The 17,973-nt window shown below is 38.1% G+C and overlaps 1 protein-coding gene across 1 annotated transcript; it reads right to left on the reverse strand.

Annotated features, from left to right (window-relative positions):
* Positions 1-10,580: 10,580 nt before the first annotated feature.
* On the reverse strand, positions 10,581-15,101 carry LOC130967135 (uncharacterized). The gene has a single exon (XM_057891956.1). The coding sequence runs from the start codon at positions 15,099-15,101 to the stop codon at positions 10,581-10,583; it is 4,521 nt and encodes a 1,506-aa protein (XP_057747939.1).
* Between the last annotated feature and the right edge of the window lie 2,872 nt (positions 15,102-17,973).

Raw genomic sequence — 17,973 nt, forward strand, 5'->3', positions numbered from 1 at the left:
TAATAGAAAAACTATATATATAAGAAGTTGGCTTAGATCTAGATACAGTCCATGTGGCTCCTTAAGCCATTGATCATGACAAGTCATTCGGCTACAAATAATATGTTGATAATATTCCCCACTACTATGAATATGAATTTTGCTGATAAGTCGTAGTACTCACATAGCATAAGAGTTTTGTAATAAGAGAAATTATGAATGGACTCACATTTTCTCTTGTATGGTTCAATTCATTAATAAAGCAAGCTAGCTAATATATAGCTACATCCCTGCTGTGTGTATGTGCAATATAGCTAGGATTGCTTAGCTTATTGAAGAAGTGAATTATATTATTTTTTAGTAGGAATAATTTGTCCCATCTCATATATATGCATAATAGATACTAATAATAATTTCTGATTTGATTTGTATATAATTCATTGATTGAAGTATGAAAATATAATATTTAATTTATCTGATCTGATATATATGCATAATAGATACTAATAATAATTCTTATTTTTATTTTTTAAATATTGTGCTAGTTTTTCTATCTTATTTGCATTTATGAAGTTGTTATTACTTTTTTTAATTTTTTCTTCAACTTTGATCTATTTTGCATTATTTCTTATTTTTATTAATAAGTGTATTGGTAAATTTTAAATTTAACTCTTTCAACTTTATTAGTTATCTTTTATCATTATATCACTATTATTAATTTAGCATTATTACCTCTGCAATTTATTTGTTTGTACCGGTTGATGTATTAACTCTGTAATCTTTAGTTAGTGCTGATCTTAATAAAAGACAAATAAGGAAATAAAAGCAAAAGCACGGTAGAAGAAGAAGATGAGGTTGAGAAGCATGATGCCATGGATGATGATGATCTGCAGTTAGGTTGTATAGGACCTTGACTCTCGCATGCTACCTTTATATAGGATCTTGACTTTTAGTTGACACGTGAATGCAACTTTTAGAGTTTGATCATCACTAATTAATCAACTACTTTGTTGATCTTATATACAAAAAAGCTTGCAAGAGTTTAATCTTTTCTCCTTAGAATTTAAAATAAAAAATCAGTGTTATTAAATAGGTACATAGCTTAGTTGTTCAATTATTTTAGGTTTAAATCGTCGTTATATTGTGACGATTTAAAACAATCACTAAATATAGAAAAAAAATTGTCATATGAATTAGTAATTAGTGACAATTTTAAACTATTGTTAAAAATATTCTAATGGTGTAAAATAATAATAAAATATAGAAACAAAATTGTCACAAGATTTAATAATGTAATGACGATTTTAAATTGTTGCGAAATACAATATTAAAAAATATCTTGACAAGTATTACAAATTAATGATAATTTTAGATTTTAAAAATTGTCATAAATAATTAGCAACGATTTTTATTAATGATGATCCAAAATCATCACTATATCATATAGTGCCATTTAAATTTGTGACATGTTTTTAATGATAGTAAAAAATTTAGTAATAATTAAAACCATAACTAAACAGTAAATAATTTATCATAAAAATACTATTTTGTTGTAGTGATAGTTAGGATTGCTTAACTTTTGAAGCAAGAATAATTATCTGATCTTGATATATATATGCATAATAGATGTTAATAATAATTTCTGATTTGATTTGTATAAGACATTGATTGAAGTATGAACATATATTATTTAATTGTCTATTAATTTAAAATTCTTACAAATATAAATATTAATAATATGAAACGCTTTTATATAATCAGTGTAATGAAGCTAGCAAAATTTTCATGCATTTAATTAATGGCGGATAATATTTATACAGTACAATGACAAACAGAAAAGATCAAATTTTGGATAAATGATTAGAAGGATTGTGTCCTTCCTAGTAATTAATTTGGTGCGTATAGATAGATATAAATAAAATAAAATGCAATTATTCTTAGCTGGAGGATTGTGGTGGGAACGGAACGCACATGGTTGCACATGGGGTTACGTTGTTGGCAGTTCCTACGTTATTTCAAGTTGTTATTACCATGTTCCGTTCTCCCTATAGCCCTATAGATAGAGAGGTTTCAAATATATATATGTACAACTAAAATTTAATTTGGGCTTTTGTCCCCATGCCACATCTTATATATATATTATCATCCATCTTTTTTGGCTTAGCTTTAATAATTTAATTTGGAGCCATGTTCAATTTCTTTGCTATGTACATTTTAATTTGACCCCTTAATTAAAAGTTGCTAACTAGTGCTTCTTGTGTATATTTTTTTTTTGGTCAAGTCTTCTTGTGTATATTTAAACCAGCCTCTTATTTATTTTATTTTTTTGTGAACAAAGGGGCCAAAAGCCCAAGCTACACTAAAACTACATTACGGGGATGAGCCACCTCAGAAACATCACCTAATAATAACAAAAATTCTATTCCAGTTGGAGGAAAGTTCCAGTATTGAGTGGAACGATTTTGATCAAGACTAAAATTAGCTAGTCAATCTGCACAAGCATTTGTTTCTCTGTAAGTGTGAACCATGTTAACTGTCCAATTCCTTTCCATAAGTTCTTGAATCCTACAGTATAGCACTGATCCATCATCTAGAAACTTCCTATTTTGAGTGACGCTGCTAATAACTGCTTGAGAGTCACTTTCTATTTTCACCTTCTTGAACTCCAGTGTCCAAGCCATCTCAAACCCCAAATAAACACCTCATAGCTCTGCCATATACGCTGAGAAAACTCCCAAATTTCTAGTAAAACCCATCACCCAACTTCTGTCACTATTCCTGATGAGGCCACTACATCCTACTTTACCTCGGTTGTTCTTAGCTGCATCATCAGTGTTCACTTTAATCCACCCTTTAAGGGTGGATACCATTTAATAATGGTTTCTCAACGAACTCTAGAATCATGCATGAAAACCTGCTTGTTGATGACTTTTCCAACCTCATAAGCATATTCTTATATACTAATGTGTCCAGCAATAGGTCTCTTAAAGAGGTATTGAAAGATCTCTTAATTTCTAAAACTTCCAGCATGTTATGAAAAATATGTTTATCCAGTTTTCTTGGCTGGAAAAGCCCCAATTATTACCAAGACTGTTTTCCACCCAATCCATCAGTTCCATCCGAAAGAAAGTTGCAATATCATTTTGTTTAACGAATTTCTTCCAGACGGGTTTAACCACATCACAGTCCCTCAAAACATACAAAGTGTCTTCTATTGTGTTTCCTCAATGATGGCACTTAGGCGAGCTACCATACCATTGGCTTCTTTTCTTGTTAGTGAGGATCCTGTCATGAGTAACTTGCCAAATAAATAATTTTATTCGCTGCGGTCCTTTCCAGGCCCAAATACGTTTCCAAACTTCCCTTCCTTGATATTGGATTCTATTGCTATAATAGTAAGCAGACTTAACAGAGAATCTTCCACCTTGGAGTGCTTCCAGGCTAATTTATCAGGTGGGTCAGAAGCTCTCGGAGGGGTTTAGTACAAATGCGTTGAATGCATTCATCCGGCAAGAGCTGTTTAAGATGTTCTATCTTCCATTCCCCTTCATTATTCACGAAATCGCACACATAGTTATCCTCATCTCCACTGGTAGCGCTTGGGAGTTTATGCTTTAAGAATGATCCCCCTATATTTAACCAGTCATCCTTCCAAAACTTGGTTGAACAACCATTGCCTACCCTATGCACCAAACTTTCTTGGATGATAGGCCACAATTGTGATAAACTTTTCCAAAGGGCACTACATCCCGATGTCGCTCTCACCGAAGGGGTTGAGTTAGATATACCATACTTGCTATTGAGAGCTCTTACCCACAGCGCATTAAAATGATTGATCAGCTCCCAACAAACTTTCAGGAGAAATGCAGTATTCATACGTTCAAGACTCTTGAATCCAAGTCCTCCTATCTCCTTGGGTAAGCATAAAGTTCTCCAATTAATTAAGTGAGCTCTTCTATGCTGCTCATCCGATCCCCACACAAAGGCTATTTGTGCTTGTTCTATTTGATGACAAACCACTTTTGAAATTCGACCATGTTACATTTGGTAGTATGCCACCGGGGTGATGGCTGATTGAGCTAGAACTACTCTTCCAGCCATTGAGAGATATTTCTGTTTCCATCCCTTTAGCTTATTTTTATTTTATCAAGGCTTTGCGCATGGGCTCGCCTTTTGTTTCTTCCTTCAAGGATATAGGCACCCAAGTACCTACCAATCTCTGCCGTCTCCATAAACCCAGAGCAGGCTGCGATGTCTCTACCAGTTGTAGTGTCTACATTCTTGGAGAAGTAGATATGGGTCTTCCGCGTGTTGACAATCTGACCTGAAGCCTCACAAAACCTTTGAAGACAGCCCATGATCTTCATCATTTGAGTTGATGATGCTTCCGCAAACAACATAAGGTTGTCCGCGAACATAAGATGGGATATGATAGGACCTTGTCCTCGAAATGAGAAAGATCTCCAGTCTGCCGCCTCAAGCATATCCTCAATAAGATGCGAAAGGCGGTCCATACAGATAACAAAAATATAAGGTGAAAGGGGGTCACCTTATTGAATGCCACATGAAGGAATGAATTTGTCAGTTGCTTCTCCATTCCATAGAATTTGGAAACTGACCGAACGAACACACATCATGATAATATCTATCAATTCCGGTGGAAGGGAGAAATCCCTTAAAGACTGCTCAATAAAATCCCAGCTCAGATGGTCAAGCTTTTTCTAAATCGATCTTAATGCCCATGTATCCCTTTCCTGATTTGATCCTTCTCATTGAATGAATAATCTCATTAGCCACTATGATATATTCCTGTATTCGATGCCCTGGGATGAAACTGGTTTGGGCAGGAGAGATGCGCTCATTAAGAATAGGCTTAACTCTTTTCGCAATAATCTTGGTAATAACTTTGTATGTGACATTGCATAAAGCAATGGGGCGGAATTGGTTGATGAACTCCGGGTGTTCTATTTTCGGCACTAAAGCTAGAAGTGTGTTGTTAACAGTTCTAATCTCATCCGGCTTCGCCCAACATTTTGCAACAAACTCCTTTAGTTTATGCCCCACAATAGACCAATTATCCTTATAGAATCCCGCAGGGAGCCCATCCTCCCCTAGAGCCTTAAGGGATCCCATAGCAAAAATAGCGGTCTCAACTTCTTCACTTGACACAAAGTTCCTTAACTGTTGAATCACTGCTCCATTCAACTCAGGATACCAAGTATTAGTATTGATATGGTAGTCCCGGTTAGTAATGTTTTCCTTAAAAAGACTCTTGTAATAGTTACAGATGTGGTCTCTTAGGTACCCCTGTTCCTCAATCCAATCCCCATTTTATTGTCTGAGTTTGAGGATTTATTATGCCGCTTTCTGATAATTGTCTTAGTGTGGAAGTATTTTGTGTTTCGATCTCCCTCCACTATCCAGTTTTCTCTGGATTTCTGCAACCACAGCATTTGTTCTCTATCCAGAATCTGTTCCAGTTCATTGCTCAGGTCAGCTTCAATATTATCTAAAAAGTCGCTCCTTCCATACCTTGGAGAGTTTTGTAAGCCCCTTAGTCTATTTAATAGAATTCTTTTTTGTCTGAAGATGTTGCCAAAAACGAGTTGATTCCACTCCTTGATCTTCTCCGTAAAGTTCTGAATATTTTTAGGGAGAGAGTAATCCATCTGCCAATTTTCATTCAGAAAGTCATGAAACTCCCTGTGCTGCATTCACATGTATTCAAATCTGAACGGTCTAGTCCCCTGATTCCTATTGTTGCCCTCACATCTTATTAACAGGGGATGGTGATCTAATCGAACTCTGGGTAGAATCTCTACTACTGCATCCTGAAAGCGCTGATTCCAATCAACATTACATAGCGCCCCGTCCAAGCGCTTGAAGATTCTACAACCATCTTCCCAGATAGGACCTCTCCAGGTGAATCTGGTGTCATTGAATCCCAGGTCTATGAGATTACAAGTTTCCATCCATTCTTTGAACCTTCGAATTTGTACCATGTTAGGGGGTGCCCCCCTTTCTTTTCTGAAACACCCCCAATTTCATTAAAGTCCCCACAGAGAATCCAAGGGTGTGGCATAGAAGCAGCAACCTCTCTAAGAAATCTCTTCCCTTCCCTCTGAGTAGCTTCCTATGGGCTTGCATAGACTATCGTAAGCTCCCAATGGCCAGCATTGTCTGAGATTTGAACATGAAGTGCTTGTTCATGTCGTCGAATCTCATTAATCTACAGACTAGCATCATTCCAAAGAAGCCAAATTCCCCCAGAATATCCTTGCGCGTCAACAATAATATGATAATTAAATCCAACTCTTTTGATTGAGTTCAGAGCAGTGATTCCACTACAACGGGTTTCCTGAATAGCCACTAAATTAGGTTTATATTGAAGAACATATTCCTTTAGAGTTTTGAAGAAATTGGGGCCCGCTGCCCCTCTAGCATTCCAGCAAAAAATAATCACAATCACAATATAAGGAGAAAATCCTAAGCCCCACAAAGAAAACTCAAAAGTATAAAAAAAAAAAACAGGCCCAATTAGGCCATCTCCACATCTTCCCCTAACGGGGCAAATCTATTTTCCTAATTTATCACAGTTGCTGTCCCTTCAGCCATAGCTTCATCCAAGTCTGACCCTAAGAAGTGCATACCTTCTGGATCTGGAGGCTTTGGGTTAGGAGTTGGCCCCATAAGAGTCTCCATTACTATGATGTCTCCCAAGCCCATCCTCTCTTCAACAAAAGGTAGGCTAAAGTCGGGACTTGTGACAAACTCCAATTTGACGGTTTATCTCGTATTGATTTTAGGGGATTTTATCACCTTTTACCCACATTTATCCATTGAAATAGCATGGTTTTATAACTTCTCCTTTAATTGTGCTTAAGAGTGAAAACATACTTTTTAGGTCTTAAAATAGCTAAATCTAATTCTCCTTGATTCCATTAGATGCCTTGATATGTTTGTTAAGTGATTTAAGGTTTAGGAGGCAAAGATTGGATCAAGGGAATGAAGAAAGAAGCATGAAAAGTTGGAGAACTCATGAAGAAATGAAAGAACCAGAAAGCTGTCAAGCCGACCTCTTCGCACTTAAACGACCATAACTTGAGCTACAGAGGTCCAAATGATGCGGTTCTAGTTGGGTTAGAAAGCTAACATCCGGGGCTTCGAAACGATATAAGATTTGTCATAGTTGCTACACGTATGGTGGCGCGCACGCGCCGTTGCTGCCACCTGGTTCACTTAAAGCAAAACGTGGCCAGCGATTTTAGAAGCCTTGTGGGCCCAATCCAACTCATTTCTGATGCTATTTAACCCAAGGAGTGAAGAGGAATCAACATACACTTCACACTTTAGATGTTAGTTACCATTAGTTTAGGATTAGTTTAGAAGTAGTTTCTAGAGAGAGAAGCTCTCACTTCTCTCTAGGATTAGGATTAGGATTAGTTCTTAGATCTAGGTTTTAATCTTTGCTTTCTTCTACTTCTATCTTCTCAATTCCTTGTTGTTACATTCATTCTTCTTCTATTCTTTTGTTGTAATTTCCTTTATGTTGTTCTTATGTTTTGTTGTAGATCTACTATTGTTCCTCCTATTCTCTTTCAATTCAATTAGAGGTAATTCATAATAATTGTGTTCATTTGATTTGTTGTTGTTTAATTCCTTGCAATTGAGTGGTGTAGATTTACTTTTCTTACAATTTTACTATGCTTTCCTTTTATGCCTTCCAAGTGTTTGATGAAATGCTTGGTTGGATTTTAGAGTAGAATTTTATACTCTTGGCTTGGAAAGGTAACTTAGGAACTCTTGAGTTACTAATGTCCAAGTAATTGATGATTGGGAGCCATTTACTCTAGTTCTCACTAATTGAATTAGTGGAGAGTTAGGACTTATGGACTAGGATTGATATAGCTCATTTGACTTTCCTTTGCTACTAGTTAGAGGATGATTTAATGAGATTAATCCTTGCCAATTCTCATATTGTGGTTAGTGATTAGGATAGAGATCCTTGACCACCAACCCTTGCCAAGACCTTTTTAGCCATTAGTTTACTTTCTTGCCATTTATCTTTCATGCCTCTTATCAAAACCCCAAAAATAATTCATAACCAATAACAAGACACTTTATTGTAATTCCTAGGGAGAACGACCCGAGGTTTAAATACTTCGGTTTATAGATTTTAGGGGTTTGTACTTGTGACAAACAAATTTTTGCATGAGAGGATTATTGTTGGTTTAGAGACTATACTTCAACGAGATTTCATTTGTGAAATTCTAAACCGTCAAAAATCCAATCATCAACTTGTAGTGTTGGCTTCATGAGCATATTGAGGGTTGTCCATTCCTATTTCAGAAGGGTTCCTAATATTCTTACCTGGGCCATGGGGAGGCCTTTTCTGGTTGGAGATTTTGTTTGTAGCGGGTTGGGTATGTTCATTTTGGGCTGCCTGGGTTTGCTCCTGGTTTGGGCCTAGTTGTGTTTGCTCTTGGCTTCATAATGTGCCTAATGCATTTGCCCTTCGTATTTGGCTTCCTGACAAGAACTCTTTGGGGGAACCCCCCACTTGTTAATTCATAGGATTCTGTATATGACCATTGTTTTTGGCCAAATTGTTGTTGCTTTCATCATGTACGTCCTCTACGGCAAGAACCTCATACCTTGATTTTATTCTTCCCATGTTCTGTTGTCCTTTTTTCCCCTCTTGGTGTGCGTTTCCAGCCACATTCCTTCCCTCATCATTTGCTTGTCTCCTTGTCCTCTTCTGCTTTTTCACTACCATCCATGGTCCAAACATTGGTGTCCCTTGACTTACCGTTTTGTCTTTGTCCTTGTCATTCCCTTCTCCTTTGTCTCTGATGCCACTATAGCCACCCTCCATTTGTGCATCCTTCTGGCCTACCATTGTGTTCTCTCTACATGCTCCTCTGTTTACATTATGAACCTTCTCTACACATCTCTCGGTATGGCCAAATTTACCACAAGTGAAACATATCATATGCAGACCTTCATATTCAATATGGTAGTTCCTCCCATTAACAAGGTACTTTGAATGCAGGGGCTTGCTTAGATCCAGTTCTACACGGAGGCGGGCAAATTTACCTCTGGTCTGGCTCGCAGTGTTCATATTGACCTTCAAAGTTTTTCCAATTTGATCCCAACCGTGCTCAAAAACCTCTTGTCATAGTATTCAATGGGGATATCGGGAAGCCGTACCCAAGCAGCGATCTTGTTGATGGCTGCTCCAAATGGGTGGAAATCAGGTGTCCAACGCCGAACGATGAGATAGTGATCAAACAAAAGCCATGGCCCTCCTTCCATTACATGCCAATAATCATCTTCACTATACAACCTAGCTACAAAATATTCATTTCCGATGTCTATGAGATTCATACCACCTGTTTTAGCCCACATAGTATCAAGTCTTCGCTTAAGAACTCCATAGCTAATTCTTCTCCCTAGCAGTTTGATTATAAGTGCATGCTTTCATGGTTTCTCCAACCTTTTCTTCTCAGCTTTGTTGACATGAATGCTAAAGGTACCATCTTGTAATCTTCTAACCGAGATGGAAGGGTTGTTACGCTCCTCTTTCTTCATTTGACGGATGGCCTCTCTCTGTTCTTGACTCATCTCCAACTCCTCTATATTTGTCTCAGTGTCGCTCTCAGATAAGTCTTCCGACATCAACTCCTCTTTTTCTGAATCTTCGACTTGTGATTCAAGACTACCATGGATAACTAGATCAGCATATGTTCTTCTTCTGCCATTCTCCCCTGTGAAGGCAGTTTTGTCAAACATCCACGGCTCCGCTCTAGGAAGTTTGGACGTTTCTCCTCCAAAGCCTCTTTCGTCATTACGTATCTTCTTCTTACTTCGTTGAAGCTGATCAGCTTCTTCAATAGAAGGTTCTGGTTGCGTCATTTTCAAGCTCTCCAAACCAGCCTCTTATTATTTCTCTTCATAAATAAAGCACGTACAAACAAGACTCATTTGCTTTTTTTTTTCCTGACCTTGATTTGATGGATATTCGTAATTTATTTTAGGCCTAAAGTTTACAAGACAAAAAATACTATATATTAACAAAAACAGAATACAAAAAAAAAATATATTAACGAAAACAGAAAAAAAACAAACAAAAAATCCTTATTTAGCACCTTAATTTATAATCTCTCACTAAAATTAAAATTAAGTAAAAAATGTTTAATAGTAATGAAGATGATATGTTGACTAAAGAGACATATATAATTATGAGTATTACTAGATAAATAATTGTTTTAAGCTAACATCAGTTACTTTTTTTAATTATTTTATTTATCTAAATTTTAGATCTTATATTATTAAATTTTAAATTATAAATTTAAATACTAATAATAAAATTAACTCTTAATGTTTACTACTAAAAGTTATATTCTTTGTTGTCAAGATATATATAATGATTTCAAATAGTTAACATGATTTAATTTATAAAATAGTTAGCTGTTAAATTTGTATTCGTACCGCTCCATTATAAACGTATTAAAGGGGACATATATCTCTTACTTATTATTAAATGGTGTAATATTAAAAAACTATTATTCTTTTTTTTTTTGGACCGGGCCAAGGTCAGATTACTGACCCGGCCACTCAAACAGAACCCGATTCACTCCAAACCCCGTCTCCCTCGCGCTCGACCCTAACACTACTGTCGTCTTCCTCGCTTTGCTCTCTAGTCGAGTTTCTTGTTGTCTGGAGCATTCATCTCTATTCTCCTCACCAGTCCGATACTTACGCCGCTCTTGGAGTAACCGCGTTGGATCTTCTGGGTGGGTTGCCTCGGCCTCAACAATCCTCTGCCTCAAATCTTCCCGCCAAGGATCATGACCATCTGCACACCTTCGTCGATCTGCTCTCGCCTCTTTGCCAATGTGGTTGCTCCTCTCCATGGTTCGCCGCTGCGACGCCGTGGGTTGATGCTTCTCTCCCCCTTCAGCTTGATGCATGTCTCGTGTATCCATTTCTCCCCTCAGAGGTATGTCCTGTTCTGTTTGCAATCTTTGATGATTGGTAGGGGATGAATGCCCAATCTGTTGATTTTGCGCCCATTGATTATGCTGGGTAATTGCGAATCTGGCTTCTGTTCTAATTAAATTCCTAACTGGATTAGGAATATTGAAAGTCCACTGGCTCGTGAGAACATTCCCCATTGCCATCGCTGCCAATTGGTGAGCTACTATGTTGCCTTCCCTTGGAGTCCAGGTAGCTCCTACAGCTGGCGCCTCTTCAAGCAGTTGCAGAATGTCTCTGAGAATTGCGTCTGCCTCCGCTATTGGCGTTCTCGCCTTAACAGCTTGGACCAGTGGTAAACAATCTGTTTCAATTATACAATTTTCTATTTGTAAATTCTTTATGAGTATTAGAGCTTCTCTGTATGTCTGAGCTTCTGCTGCTAGTGCTGAAGTTGTGGTAAATTTTGTTGTTGTCCCAGTAATGATCTTGCCCTGCCAATTCCTAATGACGACGGCTGAAGCTGCCTTACCTGTATCTTTCTGGAACGCTGCATCAGTATTGACCTTCAACCTGTCTTGTGGTGGGGGTCTCCAGGTAATTCTCTTCCTATCCCCAATCCTGCCTTTGCTTGAGTTATGTTGTGTGCTACTCCCGCTTGTTGTGTTGTGGTATTCTGCTGCTAGTTGTTCTGCATTGATTATTGCCTGTTTTGGATTGATTGTTGCTTGCTGGAACATGTATTGGTTTCTTGTCTTCCAAATGTACCAACATACACACCCCAGCTTACATAGTATTATTTCCTGATCCTTCCCTGTCTCCCTTCTTATTTTCTGTACTGTATCCCATATCCATCTTCCAAACGATGCCACATTATAGGCTGTAGGTGTTATTTGAATACTCGATCCGAACCAAACCGCCCTCGTCCACGGACATAAGAGTAAGGCATGTTCAACAGTTTCATTCTCATCCTGGCATATGCTACATGAAGGCTTAACTGCACATCTGCGCTTATACAAATTACTGTTTACTGGTAGAATACCTTCCACTGCTTTCCATAAGAACATTCTGATCTTTTGTGGCACTGGTAGTCTCCATATAGTCCCCCAAATCTCCCTGTGATTCTGACTTGATGAAGCTTCATTTAATTTTATCTCTTCTTTTGCATCTTTCTCCTCTTTCGCAGCCCGGTAACCTGATTTTACTGTGTAATGTCCTTCGACTGTGTATGGCCAGATCAGATTATCCTTTTTGTTAATCAGGCTTATAGGTGTTCTTGTGATCGATTCTGCTATGTTCCCCGGAAATATTTCCCTGATTCTGTTCTCATTCCAGCCCTCTCCATGCTTTATAAGGTCACTCACTTTTCTGACTTGTTCTTCTCCATATCTCCTCAATTTCCCAATTCCTGCCACCCAATTATCCTCCCATATATCTATCTCCAATCCACTCCCAATGCTCCATCTGCCATTCTTTCTAATAAAATCCCTTCCCTCCAACAAGCTTTTCCATATCCATGACGCATTTCTTCCTTCTTTCACTTCCCATAAGCTACAATTAGGGTAATAAATTGCTTTTAGCGTCTTTGCCCAAATAGCTTCCCCCTCTTTTAGTAGCCTCCAAGTCTGTTTCGCTAGATGCGCAATGTTTTGACACTCCAGATCCTTGAACCCTAAGCCTCCATTAGTTTTACTCTTAGTTAACTTTTTCCAACTTTTCCAATGGATACTTTTTTCCTTCCCGTTGTTTGCCCACCAGAATCTCGCAATTGCAGCCTCGATTTCTCTGCAGAATGATTTTGGGAATTTGATGATGTTCATAGCAAAAGCCGGGATCGCTTGAATTACTGCTTTTATCAAAATCTCCTTTCCAGCTTGGTTTAGAAGCTTCTCTTTCCATCCTTGCATTTTGTCAAGTATTTTCTCCTTTATCCACTCCAACGCCCTATTTTTGGATCTTCCCCAGCTTGCAGGCAGCCCTAAATATCTTCCTGGATCATCCCATGAAGCCATTCCAGTTATCTCTTCTATGTTCACCCTCTTTTGTATAGATACTTGGCTTCCAAAAATTAACCCGGATTTTTCAGTGTTGATTCTTTGTCCTGATGCCTCCGTGTATTTGTTTAAAATCTGGATTAGTTGAAATATCTCCTCCTCTTCCGCACCTGCAAAAATTATGCAATCGTCAGCGAATAACAAATGAGTGATGACCGATGCTGATTGAGCTAATCTTATTCCAGAAATCAGCCTATCCCTCCTCGCCTTTTCCATCAGAATAGTGAAGCTTTCAGCTGCCAAGATGAAGAGGTAGGGTGATAATGGGTCTCCCTGCCTAATTCCTCTTTGAGGGATGATTCTACTGGATAGCTTCCTATTTATTTTAAATCTGTAAGTGACGCTTTTAACACAGCTCATAACCAGCCTCACCCATTCATTACTAAATCCAAGTTCTTCCATGACCCTTTGCAAAAAATTCCATTCCAATCTATCATAGGCTTTATTCATGTCCAATTTTATTGCTAGGTCCTGACTTCCAGCGTTTCCTTTTTTATTTAGCATATGAAAAGCTTCTTGCACAATAATTATATTGTCTTGTATGAGTCTTCCTTTGACAAATGCACTCTGAACTGGAGATATGATTTGATCTAACACTTTCCTTAGCCTTCCCACCAAGACCTTAGTTACTATTTTATATGCAAAGTTGCAGCAACTTATTGGTCTGAGCTGATTTAGGCTTTCAGGTTGGCTAACCTTGGGCACCAAAACAACAGTAGTTTCCCCTAGATCCCCTGGTATACATCCTTCTTCAAAAATTTGCTTCACTACTCCACAGACTTCTTTGCTTAAGATCTCCCAGTGTTGTTGGAAGAAAAGCCCATTTAAACCATCTGGCCCTGGAGCTTTCAGTCCTCCCATACTGAAAACAGCCTCCCTTATTTCCTCATCTGTAATTTTTGCCATTAGTTCCTCATTCATCTCTCTAGTAACTCTTTTTGGTATGTCTTTTACACACTCTTCCAGGTTTCTGTCTCCTTCGGAGGTGAATAATTTAGTGTAGTACCTTTCCACTAACCTCATTATGCTTGCCTCTCCTTGTATCCACTGACCTGTTTCATCTTTCACTTTGTCAATTCTGTTCCTAATTCTTCTCTGAATGGTTGTTGCATGAAAGAATGATGTGTTTTTGTCCCCCCATTTTAGCCATTTCAGCCTTGATCTTTGCCCCCAATATTTCTCCTCTTGTTTCCATAGTTCTGATATTTGGTTCTTCAATTCCCTCTCTCTTCTTTGATCTCTTTCTGACATATCGTTCTCTTGGATGTGATGTAATTCTGCTTTCTTTCTTTCTAGTTCTTTATCTGCTCTCTTAAACTTTCGTTTGCTCCATTCCATCAGCTCCCTTATGCATCTGTTTCTCTTTCTTATGAATTTGCCCCAGTAATTCCTATTTCCTTCATCTTGTTGCCAACCCTTCTTGATCACCTCTTTGCACTCCTCATGCTCAGCCCAAAACGCCTCAAACTTGAATTCTCTTTTTATCCTCCCTCTCGGTTGTAAATCCAATATGAGCGCACAATGATCCGAGCTTATGGCCGGAGCTGCTTTTAGGCTAACATTCTGGTATATCTGCAACCAATTCCAATTCACTAACACCCTATCTAATCTTTCCCTAGTTATGAAGTTGTTTCTAGGATTACTGAACCAGGTATATTTACTTCCCTTTAAGTCAACATCCATCAAACCATTTTCATCTACAAACCTTCTAAACGTTTCTAAACAGATTTTAGGTTGTGGGAGAATACCTGCCTTTTCTTCTTGGTTTAGAATGTCATTGAAGTCCCCCAAATAAGCTTGAGGTTCCTCCTTGCTTATATTACTTACCGTGAGCTCCTGCCATAGTTTCCTTCGCTTCTTAAAAACAGGATTTCCATATACAAAAATGCCCTGCCAATTCAAATCATTATTAATGTTAATATTGGCTTTAATATAGTTATCACACCATTCATAAACATTAACATTCACATTAGATTTCCATAGGAGACATAGTCCACCGGACAAGCTCCGGGGTTCTACGCAAAACATGTTATCAAACTTCAGCTTCCTATTAATCCTATTCATTCTGTCTCTACTTGCCCTAGTTTCCATTAGATATACTATAAGCGGCTTTACTCTTTTACATAAATTGTATAGCTCAGAAATTGTCGGGGCAGCCGCTATTCCCCGACAATTCCAGCTTATAATACTCATGGCTGAGGTTGGGGCATGTTAAGGCCCGCCTCCTCAGCCTTCTGTCCTTCTTTGAGAAATTCAGGGTCTTGTGTTGCTGGTTGATACTTCCAAGAATCCCAAGCCGTGTTGCTGCTCCTCAGTTTCTTGGCTTCCTTGTCCTCGCACTCCTCCCTCCCTTCTGTGTACGTTAGCAAAGGCACTTGTGATAGTTCTCTCTTCCTTTTCAAATTCAGTTTTATTTCCAGCTTCCTTGCAAGCTGTGTTTCCCAATCTCCCTGAGCTTCCATTCCTTCTTCTTGATCTTCATCACTTGCTAGTTCAACATAGTAGTCATTCCCCCCTGAGTGAGCCTGCTGATTCTCATACTTATGATCCCTCCTCTGTGTTTCCTTTAATAGTTTCTTTTGTTTGTCATCTTTCCTGTCACCCTTCAATAAGGCTAGATTATCATCGCCTCCTAAACTGTCTTCACAGATTTGTTTGCCCTTGTGTCTTGCTGACATCAGCCTTTTTAATTCCTGGCCTATGGTCTCCTTTCTTACTTCGTTTTCCAGGCCCAACCTCCCCTTCGCAATGCTGTAGCTATTTACTTCCCCCTCCTCTATTATATGTTGTTTCAGCCCATTTCTTTCCCCATATTCTCCATGTAACATGTTTGCCTCTATATTTGCCCCATTTTCCTTTGTTGGGCCCTTTCTTCCCAACCTCTGTACCCCAATTATTTCCCCTTCCTTTTGGGCCTTATTGTTATTGGCCCATTCATCTTTCCTCTCCCTTATCTCCTCAATGAGTCTTTTAAATTTATAGGCAGCTTCTAGGATATTCTGCCTATTCCTAATTCCCTGAAAATCAGGGATTTGTTGTACTTTCTCTACCTGCTCTTCTGCCTCAGCCATCTCTTCTTCTCTCTCAGTTTGGTTTTTCCGGACACTCTCCTCTCTGATTTTCTGCTGAAACGCCTGTTCCTCCCTTATCCTGCTCTCCTCCGATTTCTGTTTCTCCCCACTCTCCCTTTCCTGGTTTTGTTGCTCACGCGCCAACCTCTCTCCCTCCTCATTCCAACTTTGTTGTTTTGAGCTCCCTCCCCCCGCCGTTGATCTTGATTGTCCATTTCCTGTTCCTAGGCCTGGTGCATACCTCTTCTTGGTAGGATCCCAACTTGCCATTGCTGTTGGGTTCTTGCAAGTCTTCTTTTCATGTCCTAAAATTCCACAATTAAAGCAGTAGCTATCCGGTAGCCTTTCGTACCTGAAGAAGACCCACAGAGGAGGCAGGTCCTCCCTGTCTAACCAGAAGCCTGTTGGTAGCGCCTTGGTGATGTTGATGCTGACCCTGATTCTCAGGTATGATCTCCTCAGAATTCCATCCATTTTTGGGTCTTCCGCCTCGGCTAGAACTCCCAACATCTCTCCTATTCGCACTCCTGTTTCTCTATCCATGAGGTCAAGCGGGATGCCATGTATTTGGATCCAGAATTCCATGAAGTCATGATCTACCTCGAACACTGATTCTCCCTCCCTCCATAGTCTCAGATTAACCATATTTCCTCTTACATTCCATGGCCCGTTTTGCATTATCTGTAGCCCTTTCTTTCTGTCCTTAAAGCTGAATAGCATCTTCTTCGAACCAATATCAATTACTGCAACTCCCTGTGGGTTTCCCCACATTTCCAGTAAGGCATTCTTGCATGTTTTGAAGCTTATTTCTTTGTCACTTATTACCTTGCCTACTATATTTAGGCACTCTTTCTTGTATCCCAGCTCTCCTGGTTTATTCAGCTTGATAACTTTTCCTTCTATGCTGCTCATACTGTACGTTGCTCAATATTTTGTTGTGTTTTGCAGGTCTTTTAGCTATTTATAAAGTATGGGAGTGGTGAGAGATATGTTGTGGGTGTTGAGATTGAAAAGAGCTCCCTGTTGGAGAAGAACCCGAAGTTCTAGGACTACTCTCCTATTGAGAGAAGGAAGCTCCCTGTTGCAGAGCTCCAGTTTGTAATAAAAAAACTATTATTCTAATTATTACTAATTATGGATTCCTCCAAAAATCGGATGTGAATGTGGGCTACAAAAATTACATTAGCCTTTTCGTAAAAACCATGAGCGCCGTGGAAACTTTTTTATATTATTCTTTACGGTAACTCATTATATATATATATATATATATATATATATATATATATATATATATATATATATTTGTTTGTGACCAAATATTGATAGCAATGGACAAATAAATATAGTAACACTTTCCTTTGGTGAACGAACACCACGAGCGACCGTGACAAATATTTGTTTGCAAGCAATTAATCAAATCACCATAAATTTATAATGGAAAATATAGCGAGAATGAATTTTTAAATAGTTAATAATAGCCATTTTATTGTAAAATTATTTTTTTTATTTTTTATTTATAGAAAATTTAGGATTAGAATTTAGAATATGAAATTAAACAAAATTAACTTCGTAGTTGAACTCATTTTTTATTGTATATTAAGTCTAGGATGGATAGAAATGAAGATGTAATATTGATAAAATGAAAAGGAAGAAAAAAGAGGAAAAATGTAAAAAATCAAGCATAGTCAACTTTACGTGAAGTTGATAATTAAGAGTTGTTAGATGAAAATTTAGTCAAATTAGCCAACTTATTTAACCGCTTTCAACTATTAATTTTACGTGAAATTGATTGTACTTGAGTTTAAAAAAAAACACATGGGAATGAATTTTATTTTATTTTTACCAATATTTTGAAAACCGGTCAATTAAACCAAAAACCACCGGCAAACGTG

Source organism: Arachis stenosperma, chromosome 3 (assembly GCF_014773155.1).
Source record: "Arachis stenosperma cultivar V10309 chromosome 3, arast.V10309.gnm1.PFL2, whole genome shotgun sequence".
Taxonomy (NCBI): Eukaryota; Viridiplantae; Streptophyta; class Magnoliopsida; order Fabales; family Fabaceae; genus Arachis; species Arachis stenosperma.